We start from the raw sequence: 27,463 nt of genomic DNA on the forward strand, positions 1-27,463 counted from the left end.
AGAAAAAGGAAAAAAAAACCTGTAAAATATTTGGTTGAACTAGAAGATCTTAGAGGTCTTTTCCAACCGTAACAGTTCTGTGATTGGGCAGTGGGTGTTCTCCCCCTGTATGTGCACAGCCATGCAGGGGCACTGAAGAGCCACGGGGACCCACCTCACACTCTTGACATCACACTTCCCCACAACTCTCTACTCCATCACAATGCTGGGTGAGTCCTGACTTCCACTGGGCACCTGTACACGGGAAGGTGAAGATCAACCACTGCCACACACCATGTATTAAGTCTTGAAGCCCGGGAGCAAAACACGAGCTTTGCTAAAGCGCACTGTAATCACCCAGCATGCCAAAAATCAGTGCGGGCGAGAAGGCACTCAATGAGCTGGGCTACAAGCTGGGTCAGACCTTAGGGGAGGGCAGTTTCTCAAAGGTGAAAGCAGCCACCTCTACCAAACACAAAGTCCCCCTGGCCATCAAGGTGGTGGATCGGCGACAAGCCCCCCCAGCCTTCGTGTACAAATTCCTGCCCCGGGAGCTCTCCATCCTACGCAAGATCCGTCACCCCAACATCGTGCACATCTTTGAGCTCATCGAGGTGTGCGACGGGAAGCTCTACATCGTGATGGAGGCGGCAGCCACCGACCTTCTGCAGCTGGTGCAGAAGATGGGCAAGATGCCCTGCGTCCCTGAAGCCCGGGACATCTTTGCACAGATTGTGGGGGCTGTGCGCTACCTGCACGATCGCAACCTGGTGCACAGGGACCTGAAGTGTGAGAATGTGCTGCTGACTGCCGACAGCCGCCGGGCCAAGCTCACCGACTTCGGTTTCAGCAAAGAGGTCAACGTCTACCCGGACCTGTGCACCACATTCTGTGGCTCAGCAGCCTATGCTTCCCCGGAGGTGCTGATGGGCATCCCCTACGACGGCAAGAAATCTGACATGTGGAGCCTGGGGGTGATGTTTTTTGTCATGGTGACTGGCCGCATGCCCTTCAATGACACGCACATCCGCAGCATACCCCAGCAACAGAAAAAGGGGGTCCTGTACCCAGCGGGAACACCCCCATTGCCAGAGCACTGCCAGGCCCTCATCGCCCAGCTACTGAACTTCAGTGCTGAACGCCGGCCCGGCGCGGGGCAGGTGGCCAAGAACTGCTGGCTCAAAGGAGACATCTGAGGGACAGTCCTTGCCGGAGACCCCAGCATGGCAGTCACGTTTTAGCACAATAAACGCTGTAGAAGAAAAGCACATTAGCAGTTTCTCGATCGTTTTGGGTGGCGGAATGTGAGTAGGATTGAACTTCAAGTGCTGGCAAGACTGTGTGGTGGTCAGTAACGTGGTCAGAGTTGGTCTCAAGAAGGTTGTCAAACCCCTCCACAAAGGAGATAAATGAGCCTGCTGTGGGTTTGGCTTCAAGCCCTGCTGACTGTTGAGTGAGGGGGTTAGAGAGCACCATAGGGCTACTTATGCCCAGAGTTGGCTACTTGGTCACACAGGGGGCCGGGTTCAAGCTCTACCAGCGGCCTTGGTTACCACCAAGCTGTGATTGAGCTTTAGATTACACAGAACTATTCAAAAACCCAAGATTACAGCAGAATCCTTGAAGATGACCCAATAACATTACCAAGCCAAAAGTTTTGGTGTGTCTTCAACCAAAATCTTGCAGATATTGATTCTTGCCAGCATTTGAAATCTCTGCCAAGAAAAAGCTGATTAGAAGGAAATGCCAGTGGCAGTGGGGAACACCGAAATGGGAAATGGGGAAAATGTAACAGAGAAGTGCTTTTCTAACACCTGATTTCCAGCTCCCACACAAAGTTACCAATTAATGTGCAATCCCTCCCCAAATCCACTGTATATCCCAGCTGTCAAGCTTTCAGATGGTTAATTAAAGGTAGGAGCTGGCATCTGAAATGCGCTTTCATGAGATCTTTCAAGTTGCCCCTCAACAAGTTCCAAGCAAGCTTCCACTGAAGCTGAAGTCAAAAGGAAACTTTCCAGTTGGGTGGTCCACTAATCCCGATGTCATTAGTGCCCTGTGAGCTAACATAGCACAGCCCTGGCAGGGAACATCTGAAACGAACAGAGCCCACGTGGTTCTGCTGGAGGAGAAGGAAACATCTTTTGTAACACAAACATTTTGGGTCTATTAAAAGCAGCACTTTAAGTAGAACAAGATGTGGGGGCAGAGTCAGCCCAGGGCTTTTCAGCACGTGGGCTACAGTGAATTTTGCCACCACCAGAGTGACGATTTATTTTGTTCTCAGCTGCAAAATAAAACTTCATTGCAGCAGCAAAGCCCATCACAGAGTAAGAATGGGTGTCCTGAGGCCTGTGGCTGGGGAAAGAGGCTTGGGAAGAGGAGCAGGTGATGGGAATGGGAAAGAATAGAGAAATCAAAGGAATGCAGGAAGCATAGAGGCGGATTTTGCAGTGGTGAGACTTTCAGCAAGGCTCAAGCCTCTTTTTCCTGCTAGCCCTCATCTCCAACACCTGCCTTGCCTTTCTCTTGCAATGACTGAAACAGGGATATTGCCTACCTCCTTCTGACAGGGCCCTGGGCACCATGCAGGTGCCGCTGTGCAGCCATTTGAAGATGACAACTCCATGGTATTGTTACCTTACACCAAAGCTGTGCCAAAGAGCTCACTCCAGAAACCAGAGCGTGCGAAAGCTTCTCTAGCAATGCAGAAAAGTGAATGAGATCTTTAGGCCATAAAACTTACCTTTATAAACAGGAAATAATATCTGTAGGTCTGAGGCACTGCCATCTCGTGGGATTTCCAACGTTTCCAAAAGGTGGGCTCAGAGATCTGCTCAAGTTGTGACAGCTGTGTCTTAGAATCCCTGTGAGTGGCTCTCAGGTGTCTTGAAGCAATTTTACCCCATTTAATCAGTGAATTAACCATTCCAAAGACATCATCCCCGTGTTCAGCACAGTAGTGATTTCCTTCTGGCGCCCTGTGGTTTCAATCCAGCAGCACTTGGCCTGAAACACGGGCTTCATTCCACACCAATGAAAGAAGTGGAGACAATGGAAGGAGAAAGGGGGCAAGCACATTCGATATAATGAAATGGTTCAAGATATAAGTATAATTAATAAAAATAAAAGTAGTTTCACACATGAATTTTCCAAGAATCACATTTTCGTTTTCACGGCAAACATTAATCTGGGCACCAGGTGGTACATCTTATCCTCTTGTGTGACGGTGAGCAGACTGACTGCCTTACCTCAGCCAAGAGGATTGCATTTCACATTGCAGTTTAAAACTTCCCTGGTCTCCAGACTTCAGATCAGATCGTGGATCTGGCTTGAGATGATAAGAAATTGAACAATATTTGATGGCCTGGAAAGACATGTGAATTCTCTCTCCGACTGCTTCCAAGTCCATCTCATGCTATCTCATGAACGAATAAAAGAGCGTACACTACAAAAGCAGATGGCTCTTTTCCAGTGCTGAATAAAGGATTCAGATTTCCAGACTGCACTTAGCACAGCCAGGAGGGCACACACAGCACGGGACATGGCTGCCTGCAGAGGCTGAGCAGGATCCATCCCCTGGAGCTCCTATCAGCAGACAGATGTTTCTTCCCAGTGCTGCCATCCCAGGAGCTGCTCCCAGGGCCCTGCTGGGAGGGAGAGCTACTCCCTGCGATGGCTGGCATTCACCTCCCAGCCTCAGAAGATCGCATCCCTTCAGCGAGAGATGCTGTGGGCACAGGAGAGATCTCCTGGGGAGCCAAGTAATTTGAAGGTGGCAGCACTGAGAGTGGACACCACGGTTTGCCTCCTCTATTTCCTAGCAACAAGAAGTATTTCTGGGCAGCACAGCTCGCACTGTGCTCTACAACGAGAGCAAGCCCTGCTAACACATCGGAAAGTAATTAAATGCCTCTTAGCAAGGCAGTTAAACAACAGTAATGAGACAAGGTCAACAACAGCGTCATCAGAGCCAGCATGGGAGCTGACAGACCACAGAGCCCCGTGCTTCCTCACAGGAGTGTCTTTCCAAGGGGTCAGATTCCACCAGATGCTCTGGATCCTGCTAACCGATTTTAAAGCAGATAGCAGCTCCTCCGTGTGGTCACTTCGCCTGTTCTCCATGTCCCACTCTCAAGGCACAGCTGGCAACGCCGCTTTGTTGGTCATGCACTGCGCAGCACTCAGAACTGCATGCTCCCCAGAGGGGAACAAACACGCCATTCCCATTACAACCTTAATTAAAAATAAAGCTTGAGGGCTCGCTGCAGCTGACTTGGCTTTAGCTTTAACTCTGGCATTGGATGGGAGGAGAGGAAAGGAAAGGGAGAGGTGAGGGAGAGGTTTATGCAGCTCACTAACACTGGAGATGGTGAGCAAAAGCCTCACTCGGGAGACACCAGACAACACTCACTAATTACAAGCAAAATACATGCGTTGCTGTCTCAAATACAATGATAGTCCTTGGCTCCTCATTTGCATGTTTGTTAGCTTGTTAATAGGATACCTGTCTTGGAACACCTAAAACACACCATCACGCACGTCTGCAGCAAGTCGTTTATGAGAACAAGTTGCCTCCCTTTCTATCTCACATGCTTCTCCCCTGTCCAGAGAATGGTTCAAACCACACCATCCAGGGCAAACTGTAATTGATGAATAAATCTTGAAAAGCAATTTTGCTCTCTGCACATTATGCAGACAATTAACTTTCCTGACATTGAGAGCCACATTTATTTACTAGCGACGGACCCAAAGAATTGCTGGAGGAAGGACCCACGGGAGGGTTGGACCTACTGGAAACCCACAAAGAAATACATATTTATTTACATTATTCATATGGTGAGTGAGAGACATTTCTCTGCTTCTTCCTGCTCCAGAACCTGGAAGGAAGCAGTGCCACGAGTGCAAACAGAGCTGAGCTGGGTGCTGCTGCTGTGCTCCTCATCTTTTCCCTTGCAGGAGCTCAAACAAGTGACTGCAGCCGTTCTCCTCACACCACACATTCCATTTTATCTTTACAGAAGAAAAAGAAACATCAGTTGCTATCTTTTAATAGATGCTATTGCAGGCAGCGCCTGGCAGGAAGGCTCTCGTGGAGACAACTGCACTGGTGGTTTGGAATGGAGAACCAGCCTGTCAGCAGATTGAATCTATTACAAACGCTATCCTCAAAACGTCATGCGGGATCCAAACTTCAGACCTGCAACTCAGCACATATTTCATCCGCAACACTCATAAAACACCCGCGTTCTCAATTGTACTCTGCTCCGTCTCTTCGGTTTTACTCTACCCCTAAATTTGCTGCATGCCCCAGATTGCAAAGAGAGCACAGCAGTGTGTCAGATGCTCGGCGAGTCAACACCACAGCCCTACAGAATACATGGCTGCCAAGCTGCAATTTCATGCCAAAATAAGGCAGAAACTGAAATCGTTGTCAAAGACATACAAACAGAAAGCAAGCAAAGGGTAGTTCTGGTCATGGGGATACTTTTCCAATAGTGGGTGGATGGAGACTGTCTTAGTTCTATCACTTACGTGCCGTGAGAGCTTGCTCTCCTCACAGATAAATGGAAATCTCTTCCACAATGACAAACCCACAGCGGCCAGGAACAGTGGGGAACAAAGCATAAAGTCAGCGCATGGGGAGACTCCATCAATGGGCCATCCATTCAGCTGCCACGTGGGAACAGGGGCCGGAAACGTTCCTCCGAGCTGGTAGAAGAAGGACGGACTGTCATAAAAAAGCCCAGGGACCCATGGAAGGCTGAAGAACAAAAAAACAGCACATTGTGTCCAAAAAAAGTTCAACGATTTTCCCAGCTCGCTGAATTGTGGGAACTTTGCTTTTCCAGGGAATAACTATGCTATTTTTAGCTTTTTTATTTTACAATTTGTCACAGGCTGTCTCAGGAGGCTATCAACAATCGGTTTCAAACAGCATCTGACCACAAACACTTCTCCACATGTGATTTAGAACATCTGGACCCGCAGAGGCAGCTTTCAACGCATGCCAGCAGCGCGTTTCTTCTTGCTTCCATCCTCGCATCCGTTATCCAAGCGCACGTAGGAAGCAGATTCAAAGACTCGAAAGCTACAGCCATACCTCTGCGCTTTGAGCTTACTCGGAGGGGCTGGGAGAGGAAACATTGTGCTGTTGCAAGCAGAGCACAGTGCATTGCTGGTAGCACATTCCAGGCATCGCCGAGCTGCCTCAATTGATACGTCACATCCCTAAGGACAGGGGATGGGATCTGGGCCTTGAAGAGTGCCAGCAGCATGCTCACATCAATACTGCATCTGCAGATCAGGAAAAGAGGTGCATGCTCCTCTGCTATGTTCCAGCTGTGTGCACCAGCTCTATATTCGGTGCGCAGGAGGCTCCGGACACCATAGGAAACCTCGCCAGACAGCCTTTGTAGGTAGTGTGTAAATTCACAGAGCGGTTGTTCAATAAATCTGAGAAGGGGATGGGAAGATATGAAAAAGGAATCCAAGCAAATAGCAGAGGAAATGACATTATGATCCCAGCTGGAAGCGCTCTAATGATCAGTTTCGTGTCTGCATAGAAACCTGCATGAGAACGGAGAGATTCAGGCTCCCGTGGAGACAACGAGGATTTAACATCAGCTGGAGAAGGGGAAGGTTTTGCACAGTCATTAATTTTGTATTCCTCTTAAACTTCTCTTCCTAATCCTCACATATACAGTGCTATCACACAGCAGTCCACATTCCCACTGCCTTCTGCCTTGCGAGTTTGGGTTCCCCACAGCTGGCCAAAGCTGTGATCATTGGACAGATGCTGTGGTGCTAACCCCAAACCAATCCCCACCTGAACACCGTGGTGTGACAGTTCAGGCAGCATAGGAGCAGGAGGAAATCACTCCTCTGCCAGTCACAGGCAAATGTTGGGCATAATCTCCATGGGAAGCAGCTTGTCCATCACAGAGGACAGCCCCCACTACCAAAACCAGAACTGCACTGGGTACGTGGACTGTGGCCCTGTGCTTAAGCAAGACAGAGCACTTAAAGGTTCTGGATTTGAATCCCCGTTTTGCTCCGATCCCTTTTCAAAACCTTTTTATTCTTATTTACACACTACTTTAAAAGAAATTCCCTGTGCCCCAGCAGAGGGATGGGTCTCACATGAAAGGGTCTGTGGGACTCACTGGGTGACATGGGAGAAGGGAACATCTGGCAACGCAATGCCAAGCATGAGGAGAAAGCCACACCAAGGGATGCCTCCAGTACTGCCAAAGGCCAGGATTAGCACTGTGCAAGTCTTCTATAGCACAGAAACGAAAATAGAGCGAGTCCACAAAGGGCTTTGCTCTTCCTGGAGGACACTGCCGGTCCCCACCCACGGCATCCCAGGGTCTGGCAGCTGAAGAAGAAATGCTGTCGTCTTTGGAAAGGGTTTCCTCACCCCATTTCTGCAGAAGAGCCTGAAGATGCAGCTGAAGCTTAAAAAGGCGCCGAACACTTCAGAGCAGCTCTGGCTCTCTAAGGGGGAGAAGGGTTTGCTTTGTTGCTCTGGGCAGGGAACTGGATCACTCACCATGTGTCCCAAGCAGGTCGCTTGACCCCAAAGAGCATCCCTGGCACAAGGTGCTGGGTGGATGTGGTCCTCTTCATTTACACACTGACATTTTCCTGGCTTACAGTCCTCCTTCCTTTCCCATTTGTTTCACTTTACCTTAAGAAATCTTACCTCCACCTCAACAGAGGGAGAAAACCACTCGAGAAGGATCAAGAACCACATCCCAGAACAACACAGTGCTTGGGAGCCTAGCACATGACGAACACGACATGATATCCATCTAACAGCACTTCCAAAACACTGCCTTCAGACAGGAGAGAACACATTTGTGCCAGTAACAGGCTGGGTGTTAGCTGAGAACAATTATGTATTCACGTTGCAGTAAGTTTCTGCTATTAGTTTAAACTCAAAAGCTTTTTCCTATACCAGAAACAGCTGATTTTTCCTTTTCCTACAGAACTGCCATAAAGCTAATGAAAACTTGGACAATTGCCATCACAAGCCCACACTCATATAAGAAATCTTCATGAAGAGATACAGGATGCAATCACTCACAAGGACCTTTCATTGCAATTAAAAGCTCATCCACAACTTTTGGGCTCCATTACTAAAAATGAGATGCTAATCCACAAGTGATGGTGGCTTCGATCAGACAGCATCACACCCAGAGCCTTCATGGTTAAACTTACACCAAGGTCCCATTCCACACCTATGGCAGCACGCACCCAAGTAACAGCCAGGGGAGAGCATCCACAGCTACTTTGAGCTTCTCTGTGTCTGTATATACATGAGCTCCCTCCTTTTGGCACCGGGGTTTAAAACCACATGGTTTGTGCTGCAACGTAATTCTTTCTTGCAGGCTACAAGAAGGGCAGGCAGACAGCAGAGCCACGCAGTGCATCAGGCCAGCAGGGACCTCATCACAGCCGTGCTTCAAGTGCTTTTCTAACAGAGACAGACAGAACAGGGAGAGAACTCACAGCAACAGAAGCTTTTCATGTTTCAGGCTTTGCTTTTGCTTTGTGTTGGAGTTTCGGGAAACACTGATGATACTGATAGAGCCAGCAAATCAGTTTGAAAGGGAACAAAGCACCTTTCATTAGAAACAGCTCTTGGTTAGAAGGGAAATAGAACATTTCTTATATGTTCAGCTGAAACCAAGATGCCAGCATCTTGGCGGAGGTAGATAATGGAAGAAAATAACCTGAAGAAAGTAAATGGCTGCTTCACACTTGAGACATACACCTCTCTCCATTACCACAGGACATCAAAGCAAGAGGAAAGGAGGACAGGAGGAAACGAGTCGGCTCACAATCAGATGACAATGTCTTAAAGAATTGGGGTGAAGGACAGAGGGAATTTGTTTCTTAGAATCTTTGAGGACAGTTTCATCACTGATCATAACCACAGGCAACCACAATGCTCCCACACTTTCCTAACTCAATGTAAGTTGAAGTTTGCATGCTCAGCTCACCCCTGTGCACAGGGGAGCAGGATTGAAGCTGGTAAGCCAGTAAGGAAGATACAGATAAAGAGAAAGCATAGGTCTGGGAACTGCTTTTTATTTGGTTCTGGAAATTTTCAAGAAATCAAAAAACAAATTTCTTTTTTTTAAGGCTCCTTGCCCAGCTTTCAGATAGCAAATAGAAATTTACGAATAAAATTTCAGATGTGTAAGGTTAGCACCACAGGAGTAATTGTCTTGTTTCTACAGTTCAGTTTGATAGGTGATAAAAGAATACATAGGAAAAGAAAGAAAAGCTGACCTTGCATTTTCATCTCCAACATCCTAGATACTTAAATCTGAACATCAAAACGTCACAGCTCAACTGGCATATCCAAACGGTTCAGCAACACTCAGTCTGTACGTTATGAGACATTTCGGTGGCAAACGGCGACTATCACAACATACAGACTAATAGGCAAGGCCAAAATAGTAAAGCTCCAGGAAAAGAAATAAAACAACAGAAAACAAAGCAAGGACCCCAGTACGGCTATCACAACCTGCTGCCGAGATTGGAAAAGTAAAAGGGATTTGTGTGGGTCAGGCTGGGATGGGGTTGATTTCATGGGTCAAATACCCTAATCCTACCCTGCAATACCCTCATTTCATGAGATAAACATCCAGATGGATGTAATCTAAACTCTCTCACTTCCTACCTGCAAACAACTACAGGAGCACATAAGGCTTTGACTGTCGTTTTCCTCTGTTTGCATTCATTTTAAAATTCGTGGTTCTTACTGCAAGGTCTTAAAAGTTCTTCAAAAGGGTTCTACAAACCCTCAGTCCTTACCAGGCAGGAATCTTAACACAGGATGTAGGAGATTTAAACCTTGCAGTTACGTGTAGTCTTCTTATGGCTTAAGTGGAATAATTACTTCGAGGTATCCTAATTTTGCATTACAACTTGATGGTAAGACTTCCTTTCTAGCTATCTTTAATTATAAAGCATCGGAAACGCTTCAAATTTTACTCGATCATTTGACTGAGCCAGTTAGAATTTTTACAAAAGGGTTCGAATTCGGATCATAATGAAGAAGTAGAAGTGGACAGCCCATCTCTGGAGACACTCAAGGTCAGACTGGAGGGGCTCTGAGCACCTGATGGAGCTGCGGGTGTCCCTGTTCATTGCAGGACAGTTGGACCAGATGACCTTTCAGAGTCCCTCCCAACCCAAACAATTCTGTCGTTCTATGATTTTGTCACAGTTTGGAAAACGTGCCTGTTGAGCACTCCCACCTTTCCACATCCTGTGTATGGATTTCTAACAGCAACACTAAGTAACCAGCTATAACAATTGCTTTGCATTAAAATTACAGCAAACTCATCTACTTTAATCCCAAAGAGAGATGCAATACAACCCAGAACAACCTTTTTTTTTTGTTTTGTTTCAGACTGATGAGGAAGCCAGCATTAATACCAGAGTATCAGCTGCTGCACATGGTTTGAACACGGAGCGCCAACAGCAACAGAGGAGCCTTCACAGCCAGTAGTGCTACGTAACTTCACCACCAGGAGAGTAACGAGACGCTGAACTTTTCTTTTTCTTTCCTTTATTTATGCTTGGACTTCCAGCACTGCACATCAGGGACCCAGGGTCTTCATCTGTCCTATTTCAGACTGCAAAAATACAATGGTTTCTCCGCTGTCCTCACATCAACAAAGCAAACAGCCACATTCAACAAGCCCTCCACGTGAGTAGTTACTTCTATCTTAAAAACACAGCTCCTCTTAAAGATTTCAGCTAATGCTTCTGGCTTATAAAGATTAAGTGCAATTAGTTACACTGAAAGTTTATAACGCAGCTTTTGGATTGTATTTCTGTGCACACATTTACGTCAGGCACACAAGTTATATAAAATAGCTTGGAGTACAAAAATATGGCTACAACATAGGAATACCAAACAGCACAGAATTAAAACAGTTTTATTACTGTAATGCCAATTTATATACAGACCCTCAGATTCAGGAACTTGTAATTCTAAGTATTCTTCCCAAACTGTAGTGTACACTCTAAGAAACTGCAAATTAACAACACAACTCTACTCTTTAACCCCTACACTGTCTATGCAGGCTGCACCAACCCTCTCTCGCACACAAAAATGTACTATAAATAATTTTTCACAAAATGTCGTGTGTGTTTTATTGCACATTGTACATGCCAATATCTAAAGGAAAGGCCCAAAACCTTCACTTGGTAACAAGCAGTTTAAATACCTAGCAGTACTGTGTCATGAATACTGTGGTGTTTTTCAGGCTCTAATCTTAACTGATAATTTAAAGAAAAAAGCAGAACAGAAAACGATTCCAACTGTGTGTCTTTTGTGAGTGAAATAGGCCTCTTTAATTTTATTCTTATTTTTGCTGTATAAAGGCATTACAAATATCTGACCGAATTAAAAACCCTGTTTGAAAATTTCTGCTTTTTTTTTTTTTTTTTTGTCTTTTACTAAAAAATTATACATGTAGCTGCTTGGGTAATGACATGTTCCTTTTGTTTTGCAGAATTAGGTGTTCCCATGCTGTACGTAATGAAGGATTGAGCTACATAGGTCCTAGTGTTAGCTACAAGGGTCGGTGCCTGGTCTCAGCTCCCCCCATCTCTGCAGTGGTGATGGCAAAGGAGGAGCCCATCAGAACACCACAGTGGGTTGGTATAAAGACACTGGGCACAAGTTGCCACCAAGCCTCAAGGTCACGTATGTGGATCTCTAGACTAAGGAATATGAGTAATTTATCATTAATATGTGGGTTTACGGTATGCTGCACTAAAATATGGCCACTAAACAAAGAGAATGATTCAGGTATGACAGGTAACTTGCCAGCTGGTAAAAATGCCCCACTGGGTAAAGATCTGCATGTTGAGGGTTAAAACTATGGCATGACGGATAAGATTAAAAAGTCAATCGATCCAATGTTTTGCCAAGGGCTTCTAAAGCTATTAGCCATCAACAGCTCCAGAAAGGGATAAAACCAGCAAAACCAAACGACTAAAATTGCACTATTACAAAGAAACAAGTCCGTGGAAGGGAGTCACCAGCTGCAGTTAGGGGACAGCCACTTCAAGAAGCCGATTGTTTTTTCGTTTGCAAGTTGGGACGTTGCCATTTTTCTGGCTGCCTTGTATGAACTTCACACACACTTTGTCTTGTCTGAACTGGACCAGAAACCTAAGAGAGGGAATAAAATGCATGTTAGTGAAAGGTGGAAGGAATACACAGGAAGTCTTTTTGAAGGCCTTTCTTCCATCCACTGCTCTAACTACAAAAAGACACCAGAGAAGAGAAGGCTTCCGGAGAAGAGAAGGCTGTGAGGAGACCTCATTGCAGCCTTCCAGTATTTAAAAGGGGATCATAAAATGGAAGGGAATCAACCTTTTACTAAGGAAGACAGCGACAGGACAAGAGGGAATGGTTTTAAGCTCCAGGAAGGAAAGTTTAGACTGGACATCAGGGGGAAGTTCGTCACAGAGAGAGCGGTGAGGTGCTGGAACAGGCTGCCCAGGGAGGCTGTGGATGTTCCATCCCTGAAGGTATTTGAGGCCAGGTTGAACGGGACCCCCGGCAGCCATTCTATGATTCTGTGACACTGGATATTGCATCCTTGGGAATTTTTACAAAGCAAGGTAATATAATTAGAAAGGAACTTGAAAGCATAATTCAAAGTATTTTACCATTTTTGGTCCATTATTTATACCCTATTTTCAGTTATCTACAATATGTCAGTGACTTAGGTACCTTTGAAAACTAGACTCTTCTGCCCCGTAATCAAAGGAAAGAATTAAAACTGTGGTTTTGGGTTTGTTTGTTTGATAAAGCAATATATATAAAACCAGAAAGGAAAGCAACAAATACGGATGCAATATCTTGTTACTTTCTCACCATACAACAAGGAAATTAATCATAGCTACACCTTCTTTGTAAGAAAAATAAACAGTTCTCCCACTTGAAGGTGGATAAACTGAATACATGTACATCTTTAAACTGGAGTAAGTTCCAGACATCTGTTAATTCCCTCAAAGACCAACATCCCTGTGACTTAGAAGCTCAGCAAAGCACAGCAGAAGCCACATCCCATGAGGAGATGGCTTCGATCACACAAAAAGCCACAAACGCTCAGCTGAGGATGACTGCTTTACCGAGTAGCATTTCAAAAGCTCAGCAGAAACTGAGGTACGTGTTGAATCCTTAAGCCAGCGCCTCTGAATGTCTCAATAAACAGGGAAAATGCTGTTAAATGTGTTTTATAGCTGAGACTCCCAGGCCCACAGAGCGCCTTCCTGCTGGCATGTCGGAAATGTGCTGCAGAACAAACCAGCATTTTAGCTGCCTTCCTATTTCTTGTAGCTACTTAGCTCTCACAGCCTCAGCAATTAGGAAAACTCATTTCCTCCTCAGCAATATCCTATAGCCCAGGGAAAATTAATCGGGATTTGACACTTCTTGTTAAACTGGATGAGAAGTTTCAGTGCATTTGAAGAACTGCTTTAAAAAAACCAACACGCTCACCAACAGCCTCACACTTCTCACTGATCGGGATAGCAAGATGAAAAGCAATAAACAGGGCAGCGCTGCTTTTTGGCTCACATGCAGCAGTCACTGACCTAAAAAGTCCTCTGTAACAGCCGATTTTCCCTTTTTGCATCCTTAAAATGTCCTCCAGCAGAGGCCAAAAACTTCAAAGAATTTGTCCTCCATCCGGAAGCCACAAATCAAGCTGACGGCGTGGCCCAGGGGAGGAAGCGGCCGTGCCGTGTTGCCCCACAGCCCTGCTTTCCTGCCCAACAGCAGGCTCCAAAATTAACTTGTTCTGCGCTCCCTGCCATGCAGGCAGCCACAAAATGGGAGCTGGTTTCAGACCCACCACCTCTTGTCATCAACAATGCATTTTCCTCTGACTTTCATCAGTCTTCCAAAGCCTTGCCAACAAGCGTGCCGGTAGCGCTGGCAGGCAAAATGCAACTTCTGATACAGCTGGCTCTGCTCCTGAGTCACTGCTCCAAAAACATGTGTCAACACTGACTCAACACACTCCTGGATCAACAGCACTTTTGGTTTTATAACTTCTCTCCCCAAAAAGTAGTGCACAGTAGTCAAAGCGTGGCCACGTCTTCTCCTCAATTCCTAGTTTGGCCTGTAACTAAACTCTGGCACACAGCAAGAGTAACGCACTGAACAGTCATCTCTGTTGACAGCAAAGAGAACAAACAAAACTGAAAACTATTTAGTCTGGATAAACTCGAGAGCAATACAGGCTTGATTGAAATTAGTCTCCCAAGCAAGTAACCAAACCACATCCCAAAACACAAGACTTCCAGAAAGCAAACTAGTTTCCAGTCCCAGGCTGGAAGGCCAGACTAGTGCACTGCACACTTAGATTGCACTCCAGTTTATTCCTTTATAGCAATCACTGAACTAGTAACTTAGCAGGGACAGTCACAACGCTTGTGGAGGCTAAAAAAATCACTCACTTCAGCAAAAATGAAATAAATCACATCTGGCAGCAGAACATTGGAAAATGGCAGATGTCATTTTCAAGGAAACAGCAAAATCAGTCATTATATAAATCCACAAAGCTGATCAGATACAAATTTTTATCACCGCCTGAGCTCTAGAATGCTATCAGTGCTGTACAATAGATAAAAGATTACATTTTCACCTGCAAAAAAATTATTTTGCTACTGTTAAAGGTTTCCAAACGTTCTTCCGTATTAAAAATGAACAAATCCACTAAATCAACACCACTGAAATCAGGAGGTGCTTCACACAACAGACTATATGCAGAACAGTGGTGGGCTAAGTGATAGACTCCTATGGGACAGAATTCATGAGGCCACACAGAAAGAAATATCTTTAGTCCATGACTATAAACACTGCAAATTCAGATCTCACTTAAGGTCAAAATATGAACCCGAATCAAGTAAAAAGAAATTCTAATTTGAGATACAATCTATTTATAAAACAGAAAAAAAAAAAAAATCTACCAAGAAACAAAATGAAACAACTAAGCAAAAAAAACTCAAACAACCACCAAACCAAAAGACCAACAACTGATGACCGAAATTCCGTAAGGAGGAGTTGAACAATATATCTTTCACCATCAGAATAAAAAAGGTTGAGCTTCATGGACCTACACTACTAGCGCTGCTGCTATGTGCGCTTTTGTTGTTTTCACAGGAACCTGGCACACGATGTCCATTCTAATTAATTGATAAATGTCTCATAGGAGTATGTGAAGCTCTCATTTCACACATGAAAGAGTCTCCTCAAACGTAGCATCTCTCCATTGTCTCTCAAGCAGCATTTCTGCTTCACAGCTCTACTTGAAACTATGTTACGGACATTTTCTCTATTGACTTTAGAGAAAATAGGAGCCATGAGGAATACTAGAGATGAGTATCTATTGAAAATTGGATCCTTATTTATCCGCGCTCGGTCGAGAGAAGTAGTAATTGCGAAGCAGTGTTCTGTTTCTCTAACACTAGATGCTTGACTTCTTAACACATAGCAATGAAAGAAATGCAAACAAGAAACATACTCATCAGAAATCTCAATGTTGAGCTTCTGCTTGGTTTGGCTGAGAGTAGTGCGGTAAAGTTTAGTGGCCATTTCAATAAGGTGATCGCTGCTGAACAGGAAATCCCCTTTGCTAGCTGCTCCTGAGCCCTGGAACATAAAGAGGAGTGGTTAGGATGACCAAAATCTGAAGTGTGCAAAACATTAAATGGCAACAAAGCAGGATGCTTTACAAGGAGTTCTCCTACTGCAGTCAAATAAGTCTTGTAAATTAAATGGGGATGCTGTGCAGTGCTGAGGCTCAAAATACAATTCAGTCTCAAATAAACTGTAAACTTGTTGATAATAATAAAAAGTCCTCCTCAGCCTAAAGGAAAGTCACCATCCCTTGTCCAACAACACTGTGGTGTTTCTGTCTCCCTCTTCTGGCCATGCCACAGCAAGTTCACATTTCTTTTCCAGGAAGGAACAAGAACCAATTAACACCACATCATTTGGAAGAAGGTGGTCAGTATGAAAAGACACTTTATATAGCATTCCTCAAATCCATTTAAGCCAGAATACAAATGCCAGCTTAATGATTTTAGCAGAGCAATACTGACAGCGCTGAGAAGTAAATATAGCACTGAAGTAACTCCTTTGGACCTGAGTAACCAATTGAGCTGTGCCATAATGTGGATTTCCCAGAATTACAAAAAGAAGAGAGAAACATTCTGCTGGCGTGTCAGGAAGAACTACACAAGCAGCTAGAAAGGAAAACACTGTCACTAGGTATAAGCAGCAGATCAAAGGCTCATTATATTAACGGAAAATGCTAACCCAAGCGAGGCTACAGTGAAAAATGTTCACAATTAAATTATCATTCAGGATGTAGTAACTGTTCCTATTTGAAAACAGGAGTTTTAAATCAGCATTTCTGCAGACGGGGCAAAGAGAAAAAAAAGCAGTCTCAACCTTCAGGCTAATCCATTTAACCAGATGCTACAAGACAGCCAGTAAGCCATTTTTATATTGCTATGCATCAAAGAAGCATATTAATTACTATGTGATGAAGTCACAACCAACCTCCTTGAGGTGCACTGCAAAGAAGCCATCATTCTGGGAACTCATGGACACTTTGGTAACATCTCCCAGTGGAACCTCCGACTTGATATTCCCCGACTTTTGATCCGCAAGGAGAACATTGTTTTTGGTTAATAAGAAAATCCTGGACGTAGCCTGTGAAAAAACAAATTTTTTGTCTACACAAAGAGGGAATTGGGCTTCACTGAGCACCCACTTAGACTACAGATCGTTCACGGAGTTGATAAGTTTGGCCCATTTAAGTAAACACCAACATTAGTTGTTCAGCAAAAACTGCAGATGAGTTAAAATTAGGTCAAATTTATTTGTGTGTCTAATTATAGATTGAGAAGCTTAGCTCATTTTGGCACGTATGCTCAGATATAAACAGTTTCTTTAATTATCAGCTTACAGTTATAAAATCCAGGAAATAAAGTCCGGAACCACAAATCAGAATAACCTCATTTCTCATGCAGAAAACGGTTGAACGTGTAAGAAATAAATCCTTAAAAACATAACAGATACAAAAATGTATGTTTTAAGAATGTATTTAAAATCAAAGCTTCAAATAGGGCAGCTTATGTTTGGTGTAGACCTGTTGTAAAACATCACGATAATTCAATTACGTAGTTTCTTCTCCTGGAAAACTTTAAATAAAAAAATCTTAGCCATTAAGACATTTCTGTCTAAAGCACACAGACCCATAGCTCATTATTATTATTACTGTAACTTTGAGCACTGTCTCCTGTGCCAATTCAGGAAAGATATTGTCTTCGTTTAATTACTCCCCTCCACACTGAAAAATTGATTTGGCATCAACAACAGTCAACCTAATTTCACTCCTACAAATGCATAAATGACACTTACATCTTAGAACTGAGATCTACTAGTTGGAATATTTAGACAGATACAGTGACAACAGTTATATCTACGACAGGAGAACAATGCTTCCTGTTTCAGTAAATATAATTTAAATGCAAAGTAAATTCTGTCTTGGCACTGCATATTTAACAGCTCTATTTAAATGATATTATCAACTTGCCTCTTAATTCCAAAAAAATAATAATAATTTTGATATCAATCAGAAGGTGGGCACAGTTAGCAAAGTCTGCCGCTCGTGGTTTTAAAACATATTAGAATGTGATCAACATGAATTTGAAAGATGTTTTTCAAATATTTCAACACTAACAATATTTTCTCAATATTTATTTTCTTCAATTGACAAACAGAAAAGATTATCACAAAGGCTGCATTTAGTTGTGATTCAGTACAGCCTGTTGCCAGTTAATGAGATGCGTTTTTTGCTTGGAAAAGCCACTGAAAAATGTATGCCCAAGCATGGCTTTAGCAATCTTGAGGTAAATTTACAGGGAGTGTATAAAGTCAAAAATTTACATAAATTCAACACTTCAGGTGTTGCCCTTAAAAAACTTGCGTTTTTTTTTTTCTTCTTTTTCTTCTTTTTTTTTCCACCTTAGTTCTATTACATGACAGAAATTAAATTTTCCTGTCAGTTTACTTACAACAAAATCAATCTACCCTTCTGGATAAAGCAACATCATTTCATTACCTTGCCATTAGCTCTATTGATCTTATTCACAACTTCAGCAATAATGATCTTCTCATCCACAGCATCCTTCAGTTTTTTGTACTTGGGGTTCTTGCTGATCTCCAGGTAAGCCCCTTGGAATGGCTGCCCGACGCTGCAAAACGAAGAGAATCAGAGTTCAATACGAATCTAACGCAAAACAAGCGTTGCTCCGGGCTCCATGGAGCCAGGATGTGCTCCAAATGGAAGCTTCCCTAATCGTGGACACGTCATCTTCCAGAGAAAGTCATCTTCCATCTTGTTATTAGCAAAAGACCCAGATCCAGAGCCAAGCGATCCAGAAACCTTTGCTTTCAATTCCTCCCTCTTTGAAACAACAGCAAGGCAGACTGCTACATTAACATGTAACAGAATAATTAGAGCAACACATTGCCAAATGCAAATATGTCAATATCACAGTGTTTATGCAATGTAATTTCTCTTCACTGCTGCTGAGGAGCTGGAAGCTGCAGCTCTTCCCCCAGACACCAGGGGTGGCACCAGCATTAATGCAGTGCAGAGGCATTAGCACTGAATCTATGCCATGAAGGCACACACATCCATTAGAAAAACTTGGGAAGTGTGGCTATATCCCACAACACACTATCCCCACAAAAGGAGAGAGGGGTGCTAAATGGTAGGCATTTTAGGCATGCTCTCTTGCATATATTAACAGCAAAGCATCAGTGAAGAATGAGAAATGCATCTCTGAAGACAGTAATGGGATATTTCTTTTCCTGCTCTGGAAGCAATTCCAATTAAACGGGCCAAATGATTACCAGTACAAGGCACATGCACATCCTTGTATACGCAATCAGTTTTGATGTAAAATCTCCCAGTAACGGCCTGTTTGCAAACACAGAAGAAATTCAACTTCCAAAAGAACAGCAGCTCTGTCTCTCTGCAGCATTTCAGAGAGACAGTAACTCCCCTTGAGCATTCACTTTTAGATGTGTAGCAGATCCCCATCCTTACCTTAGGGTCGTGTAACCACAGCTCCCCTATCAGTCGCTGCTTGTTTTGTTTGGAAGTCACTTTAACTAATCACTTTGATTAAATTACAGTCTAAGTACTAAATGCAAAGCTTTGCCAAGGCGAGAGCCCAAAAGGGGCCGCTACATTGTCTGGAAAAGCACTGCCTTTTCTAATCACATCTCCAGCACACAGGGAGAGAAAAGGAAGGGCACTGGACTTATAGTAATCACCAGAAGTCCCTCTCTGCTCTTCAGTAATTATACTGCACGCGGAAAACTAGCCACATCCTTCAAATCCTTATCATTCCAACTAATCAGAAACTTTACACAATATTTCCTCCACCCTTAGGCCAATAAAAAATTCAACAGGAGCTAATCAGCTCTGAATACAGTTCACAAGGGAAAAAGAGGTGGAAATGTTTCTAAATCAGGGAGGGGTGGTAAGTGGGGAACGCATTCTAACTTCCCACTGAGTTGGCGCTTTCTGTTTCGGTTTTTATTAATTAACACTACGAAACCATAGTCACCGAAACCATAGGTTCCCTGTAGATTTTGTCCCTGATCAATTGACAAATTAACAGTTACTTTCTATCACATTTACCACTTGGACAGAGATCACTCAGCTACGTATTGTAGCAAAATACTGCATTGTTTAGCCTTGCAAAATTCCTTCCTTCCCACACTGATCAGAGAAGAAGTCCAGGGGCAGCATCTTTCTCTTTTCCCAACAGCATAAAAAGGGATCACAAAGCAAATAAATGAGCAAACCACAAGCTGACATACGCAGCCTTTAAATAAGTGATCTGCTGAAGGCAAGAAACCGAGCCCCTTACAGGAAATAAAGGAAATGCCTCAGTAAAAAATGAAGAAAACAAACCAATAAAATGCACAGACATTGAAGCAGAGATTCTCCAAGCATGGAATTGGCCCCATCAACTGTTGCAAGATCCTGGCCCTGCCTCATTTAACATTGCTTTGCTCCTCTCTCTTCAAACTGTGGCATACAAAAGAAATCTGTCAGGATGAACGATGCCTTTGTTTCCAACGAAAACATTCTTTCTCAGCTCGTATTTTCTTAAAAAGTGCAATTCCATGTCTTTTCAAAGACATCCAACCTCTATTTTGTCATTTTATTGCATACACAAAACATGCATATTGCTTAAGTAAAATCAGATACTGCTGCACTTCCCTGGGCAACGTTAGCTGCAGCGACAGCAAAAACTAAAAATTAGCAGATTTTAGGTGCTCAGCAATCTGAGAAATCACAAAACTTGTACAGACGTTTCACATTCTTCAGTAGTTTCCAATAGAAAAAGTAAAAAAATTCTAAAATTTAAATAAATGGTAAAGCACTTCTTAGAAAATTCTCCTTCCAGAAAAAAAATGCAAACGTGCCAATGCACGTAACTCAAAATCCCCAGTCTTCCAATCCAAACAATACAGTGATTGCATTAATTAGGAAGATAAGAGCGGTGCCTGGCACGACTCATCGGGAATGATGTGGTCACTTATAGCCCTTCAGTTGGCTTTGCACTTATGGGCTGCAGGAACCAGCACAATGGAAACTAGGGGAAAGGATGAGTTATTCCCTTCTACAACTTCCCCAAATTTTGACTGTGCAAGCCTGTCGTAGGGGGTCAGAACAACAAAATGTCATGGTTTCGGAAAAAGAAGTGCTCACTATCACAGGATGAGCAGCTGCAACAACAAGCAAGCTAACTTAGAGGCAAACTGAGGTCAGTGAAGTAAACGATGGAGCCACGATCGTTCAGCAGCCTCTACAGTAAAACCTTATTGTGAAACAAGGAAAAGCTCTTTCTTGCCTAAGGTAAAAAGCAAAATAGTGCACCGCTTCCTAAATGTACGTAAGGATATTGAATTTATCATACAGGAAAACCTGCGGAGTAGGCAATTACCTGGCTGGATACAAAGCCTTCTTGTCCTTGAAAAGCTCACTTGCTTCCAGTTTTTCTTCATATATAAGCTTCTGCTGATCTGTGAACTGGTCTCTGTACTTTTTACACTGCAAAACACGATATGTCAGACAAACCCAAAATTATCCTTCCAATTCTGATCCAAAACAGCAGCACCACAGAGTAATGTTTGCTTATTGCTCAAAACGTACATTCTTTGTATGCTTTTGAGGTGACTCAGCTCCACTCTACATGGCACTAGCACAGTAACAAGCTGCAGAGGTGTTTTCCTCCTCACCCATTCCACATTGTTCTCAATTACACCAAAAAGAATCTCTACAGCATCTCATTTAAGCACAACATGACTGGAATGCCAAGCTAAAAGGGTTCACAGAACATGCAGTTGCACAACTGGGGATGCTTATGTAAGCAGACAGAAAGAACAAAACAGAGCTGAGAGGATGACTTTTGCAGGCTCCAAAGTGAAAATGGCTCCTTGATAATGCACAGGAAACACAGCCCACGAACTCAGTAAAATGTCTCATCAGCACTTAAACTGATTCTCACCATTCTCTCCATTCAGAGATCCAAAACAAATTTCAGTTAACCTCAGCTCTTAAGTAAAAAATTCCACCAAGTACTTCCAATGTTGGGCTGAGAGCTAGTCCCAGCCCTGGCCACAGACACGAGGACTATAAGGTACCAATTAACAGGGAACAGGAATGTGGCTTCAATATCTAGTTAAAAGCCAATGGCAGGAAGCAATCCTCTTTCCCTAGCCCCAGGAAGAAATAGGCAGGATAGTTATACCCCTTCCAGGCCAAAGACAGTGATCTTCCAAAGAAAGAAAATCATCCTGGCTGGAATGGGAAGAAACGCTTCCTAAAAATAGGCTCTTCAGGAAGGAAACAATTCTGCTGACAATCATACACTGAATTTCTGTATAGACTGGACCAGAACGTGCCCTACCCTCCACAAATGGAAAATCCTCTTCAGTTCCTTGTGAGTTGAGTCCAAGAAAAGGTAAGGTCTCGCTGGCCAGTTTTTATCTATTGGTGATAAAGAAGGCATCTTATTCTTCATTTCCAAGAAGTATTTCTGCATCTGAGATAAAATTGAAGCAAGATGTTTTATTAATGTTCAAATACCAGAGTTACTGAAATAAGCATGGCAAAGCAGATGCTGTGTGATTAAAAGCACCGTTACCTAACTGCAACTCTCAGCTTTAATAAGCATCAACATAGATTTTAAAAAAGCTGGCCATATTGGAAAAAGCAGATTTAGACGACAAATGCTTAGTTAGTCCACTCCCACACCTTCATAACTGTTATTCTTTCTTTACAACGCCAGAAAATTTATCCATTTTCTGTTTGCTTAGCTTGGACATTTCCTTACAAAGACCACAAAGGTCACAAAACAACTGTTATTTCTGCAAGAAAATATACAAAAATTAACATATAATGTACATATGCTTTGTGCAGAGATATACATACAAGTCTCTGAAGGGTAAACTCATAAATTTTTCTTCCAGCGTTGGCTCTGAAGAATTTCCTGTACTCTCTACGGACCTGAAAAGTTAAACAAACCCCCCCAAAGTGAGTACGAAGAACGAATTTGTTTTCACTGGTACTCTTATAAATCTTTATGGCAGAAAATAGTCAAAAAGCAGACAAACATGCAAAACGTTCCCAGAAATGCAAACTCTAAGTGGATACACTTAAAACCTATGAACCAGGCTATGGAGTAAAAGGTCAGAAAGTTACCTCAGATGACCTCAGTACAGTCATCTGCAAGTGTGACAGAGAATTTTAACTATCTTCCTTTGAAAACACAACACTCAATACTGTTGGATTCACAGAATTCTGACTATATTCATGGTCTTTCTCATGAAGTGGAACTGAGCACATCCAATGTGAAAATGGAGATGAACAGCAAGCCCATGCTCATGTCAGAGCTGAAGCAACCGCCGGCCTTCCTCCAACTTTGGAGCAGCCTGGGACACACCTGTTAAGAGTTTGGAGCAAAAACCAGAGAAAAAACATCGTGGCTTTGCATAATTTACCCCAGAGCAAATTTAGCGGTTTCAGTGAACTTGCCACGTGTTGCTGAATTCACTGCAACCGAAAAATCAAGTGAGATCGAAAAGAGAAGGCTGTGGGGAGACCTCATTGCAGCCTTCCAATATTTAAAGGGAGTTCATAAACATGAGGGAAACCAACGTTACACAGGTAGATAGTGACAGGACAAGGGGCGATGACTTGAAGCTAACGGATGGATGATTTAGATGAGATATCAGGGGAAAGTTCTCTACTGAGAGAGTGGTAAGGTGCTGGAAACAGGCTGCCCAGAGAGGCTGGGAGGCTCCCTTGATAAGAAAAATTACTAGAGTTGTTATTCACTGATTTTCTGTAAAGTTTAGGGCTGTGAAATTGGTGTACATCCCCCTATTGTATTCAAGAAATGAGTACACGTGGTACTAAAGGACATGGTTCAGCGGGGAAATATTGGTGACAGGTGGATGGTTGGACTGGATGACCTTGGAGATATTTTCCAACCTTGGTGATTCTATGATTCTATCTATTACTCGGTGATGGAAACTGGCACACTCAAAACCACTCCAGTCACAATCACCCCAAATCTCGCTCTTCTCAGAGACTCTCTTTAATAATGGTGCTTGACATTCTCCTGCAAGGTGTGCAAATTAATTTGGAACATGGGTTCTTGCTACACGTCCACAGAGCCTACTGGAACTGCAGGGAGGCTGCAAAGCAAGCCCTGACCAATGCAAGCGTTCCAGAAAAGCCTACCTCCAGAAGGTTGGAAAGCACCACAGATGGTATTAAAATCTACTTATTGCACAACCAAAAAAGAAATTCCCCCCCCAAAAAAACAACCTCAAGAATTACTGGCTTAATCTTGATCACTTGTATTAAGTTGCATTCTTCATTTATGTATATTTGGGGTGAAACTTCTACAACATAAGACAGAAGAGAATTGCCTGTGTTAACAGTGGTGAACTGGAATTACAGAGCGGGTTCTTGTTCAGAAAACTCTGTGTGTTTCAGGTGAGGCAAACGTGCCTCTTACACCATTTAAAAATATGCTGGAAAACCACACGACAGACAGGCAGAGAAACATTCTGGCTGCAGTGTGCCTTACAAGTTTTGGATTCATCAGTCTTCATTCAAATGCTGCTGTACGATACGCAACAGCCTCTGAGTTCTCATTTTAAAATGACAAAAACAGACCCGCTTTGGCAGTAGTACTTAATGAGCAATTCTGATCTGTAGAATGACTTCTTAAAATGGCTCCTCTGTATTTCTAGCTCTGCTTTCCATGTATATATTGTAACGTAATTTTTATATGCGTAGCTTGCCCATATTATACGCGACTTTAAAAGTTTCCTAAGTATTTGCACCCATTTCATCGCTGTTAAAATAAATTTGAGAACATGGTAGCTGGACTTTTCATTATCGAGTTGTGGTTGTTTCCTTTCAGCCTTCTGTAGCCCACAATACCCCATTAGCCAAGGTGGCACCCAAGCCAAACAACGATTTAGATTTCTGCAGTTCCTCAGGACTGCATCTGTAAAAGTACGTTTGAAAATCCACAATGAGCAGAACCGTGTCACGTAAATCATTTGGGCGCAGACCTGAAATATCCCAAGTTGCCATTTTTATAGTCTATTTACAGAGCAGAACTACATTTTTCCAGATTACAAATGTGTTTTCTTTTGCCAACCAGTCCTTGAAAGCGAGGGACAGACAACGAAAGTCTATTGCACATCATAGCTCTGCTGGGAGGTCAGTGATGCCGCCAGCCATGGGTGACCGCATGCAATGCCGTGCCCTACACAAGCTCAGTGGTATCAGCCGTGGGCTCAGCATTCTGACGTGAGCAGCAGTGAGAGTCTGCCTCTACTTCCTCTCTGCCTCCATTCAAACACGCAGAGGTCACAAGAAGAAAATAAATGCTCGTAATCTGTCCAGACAGGACCTCTGCCGACACAGGTCATGTTTATGAGCCATACTGGAGTCCCTTTAGATTGAATGAGGCACATTCAGCTTATGAATTTTGCTGTCAAGTCAGTGAAAAAGTTTTAAGCAACGTAATTTTGTGCAAGAACATTGTTACTACCCGCCCCCCACACCTGCTGATTTAAGCGTTAGTAAGGTGCCACGCTGTAACGAGTTCATGTAGGCAGAAGGGAGTGTTTAAGAAGTACCTTCAGTCCAAGCCAGTAAGCCCAAATGACTGCAACAGCATGCTTACGCCTAGCCTCCTCCTTCAAGCGTTTCAATTCCCTTCGAGCCTAAAAGGTTTAGATAGTGAACAAAAGAGACAGCCCGATGCAGACAGCACAATGACCAGGAAAGGCTTCTCCCAAACAGAACAGCCAACATACAATCAAGGTACAGAGAGATGGAAGAACAGTGTTTAACCTCCAAAACCCCTTTTGTGGTGCGAATTGGTGCTAAACCACACATGAGGTCCAAAAAGCCTCAATTGGAACTTTTATTTTACAGATGACAATTTTATCTGCCCTCTCATTTGCTGCCAACGTTTCCATCTCATCCTATGTGCGCACCCTTGCCATCAACAGTTAAGTGCCGTGATCAGAATGATGTCTATGGAAACCAAGACCGAAATCTCACCATCTCAGCAGCTCTTCCACTGGCAAGTGCTGGATCATAACCCTGAAATTGTGTGTGATGATAATGACGGCACTGCACTAAGGGCTTTTGTTCTGGAGTTGATTTTGATTTTTATGTACTTAAATAAGATTCTACAGCCCGGTAAATTATTCCTTTCTCTATGGAACGAAAACGTAAGCCCCCCCAAAATAGTGCCTTCCTGCGTGCAAAGAGATAGGCACCCACCTACAATTCCTCAATAATTCCCATTTCAGGAAAGCAATTTGCAAAGCGAACACATATATGGGCAATTTAACAGGAACTTGTATTTTAGAGGATATCCAAACCTCTGTTGCTCAGTACGTGATTACAAAAATCAAATGGAACGGAGAGTTCCAGTGTTATAACATCAGAGAGGCACAGCAGCTCTGCCAAATGTCAAGCTGTACACTGTCAAATGGAATTGTGCAGCTGCAGGTCCAGCCTGTGCCTGTGATGGGGCTAGCATGCGATGCAGGCACTCACAAAAATTATTCTACTCATCTCAACAGGACAAAAGCTTCGAGCACAATGTTCTGGATAAGTAAGGATTCTGCAAAGTCAGAAAGTTGTCTGTCTTGTGAAAAGGAAGTAAACTGAGCACTTGAGGTCTAAGCTTTTCTTTCGAAATCACTTGTTTTTAAAGATAATATATTCTTCTTATTGAAAACTTCTAAGTATTTAAATGATGAGCTCTAACACAATTAATACTATCACATCCATTTCTGATCTGGTCCTTTCTAACTCCAAAGAACATCTTAAACTCAAGAAAGTTAACATCACCTGTGCAGTACTGACCAATTTTTCAGGTGAAAGGAACTGTAGATAAAAATAAACTACCAGTGTGTTGCATTTAAGTAAACAAAGAGGAAACTGTTAACCTTTAGTAGCCACCTAAATGTCAGGTTAGATGCATAGTACCTCTGCAGGGAGGGCAACTCTGCATGCTTGCTTTGACTTGCAGTGCTGCCACTCCATTGCAAATCTAACAGCTTTATATCAAAACAGCAATAGTCAAACTCTGCATTTTACTTCAGATGTGATGTGAGCACATATCTACATCTTGTTGGCAAGGCGATCAGACAGCACATCCCACCCCATCCTAAATAATAACTAGGAGATGTTTCAAACGTAATGAATCAACAGAATATAATTTTCAAATAAGTTAAGATTTTACGAGTCGATACCAATACAATTTTGACCTCCAGTGAAAAGCATTTCAAATGTTCACAAAACCCACAACTGCAGGCTGGGGATTAGCAAGAATCTTTCAGTGGGACTTTGCTTCTGAAAACAAACAGCTGATGTTGGAATTCCTGGGATTTTTCTAGGGCTGCAAGTTTAGAATTGCAAACTAGCACCATTTTCTGCTAAAAGATCTGGCCACGAAGCCGTGCTTTAATTGCAGCTACTGAAATTTTCTTACGTGTTCAAATCACAACCAGAGAGTGAATCAAACCAATTAAAATGAATATTGAGTAAAATGAACAGCGTCAGTTTGAGCTTGTAAATGAAGACTGCTCAGGGTACGGAATACACAGCCTGATGAAAATCTCAATTAGATCGCTAGGACAGTGTCACTGAAAGCACTTGTTAGGGGAGGGAAGAAAAACACTGAAAAACCACGACCTTCTCTCCCCGCCACAAACCATGCTTTGCACATTTACAAGTAGTTAAATGCATTTCCTAATTTGAGAATAATGGAGTCTAGTCGTTTTTAA

General features: G+C 43.1%; 2 protein-coding genes across 9 annotated transcripts in view; one reads left to right on the forward strand and one right to left on the reverse strand.

Moving 5' to 3' along the window:
• Nucleotides 1–341: 341 nt before the first annotated feature.
• TSSK6 (testis specific serine kinase 6) lies at nt 342–1,175 on the forward strand. The gene has a single exon (XM_003207434.4). The coding sequence runs from the start codon at nt 342–344 to the stop codon at nt 1,173–1,175; it is 834 nt and encodes a 277-aa protein (XP_003207482.1).
• A 9,378-nt stretch (nt 1,176–10,553) lies between these two features.
• MYO1B (myosin IB) overlaps nt 10,554–27,463 on the reverse strand; it is a 123,002-nt gene continuing 106,092 nt past the window's right edge. For 6 of the 8 annotated variants that reach the window (XM_085227863.1, XM_085227859.1, XM_085227858.1 and 3 more), the window contains 8 exons: nt 25,295–25,381; nt 22,563–22,637; nt 22,039–22,173; nt 21,073–21,179; nt 18,165–18,297; nt 16,598–16,750; nt 15,555–15,682; nt 10,554–12,187 (listed from right to left, as the gene is read on the reverse strand). In XM_085227863.1, coding sequence (XP_085083989.1) covers nt 12,064–12,187; nt 15,555–15,682; nt 16,598–16,750; nt 18,165–18,297; nt 21,073–21,179; nt 22,039–22,173; nt 22,563–22,637; nt 25,295–25,381 — 942 coding nt within the window. In that variant the 3' untranslated portion in view covers nt 10,554–12,063. The remainder of the gene's footprint in view (nt 12,188–15,554; nt 15,683–16,597; nt 16,751–18,164; nt 18,298–21,072; nt 21,180–22,038; nt 22,174–22,562; nt 22,638–25,294; nt 25,382–27,463) is intronic. The other 2 variants (XM_085227862.1, XM_085227861.1) reach the window with 1 other exon arrangement.

The sequence above is a fragment of the Meleagris gallopavo genome, chromosome 7, assembly GCF_905368555.1.
Source record: "Meleagris gallopavo chromosome 7, MGAL_WU_HG_1.1, whole genome shotgun sequence".
Lineage (NCBI taxonomy): Eukaryota > Metazoa > Chordata > Aves > Galliformes > Phasianidae > Meleagris > Meleagris gallopavo.

Bases quoted from the DNA above. Each gene is read 5' to 3' on its own strand.
- TSSK6 (XM_003207434.4), top strand. From the start codon at position 342: ATGCCAAAAATCAGTGCGGGCGAGAAGGCACTCAATGAGCTGGGCTAC.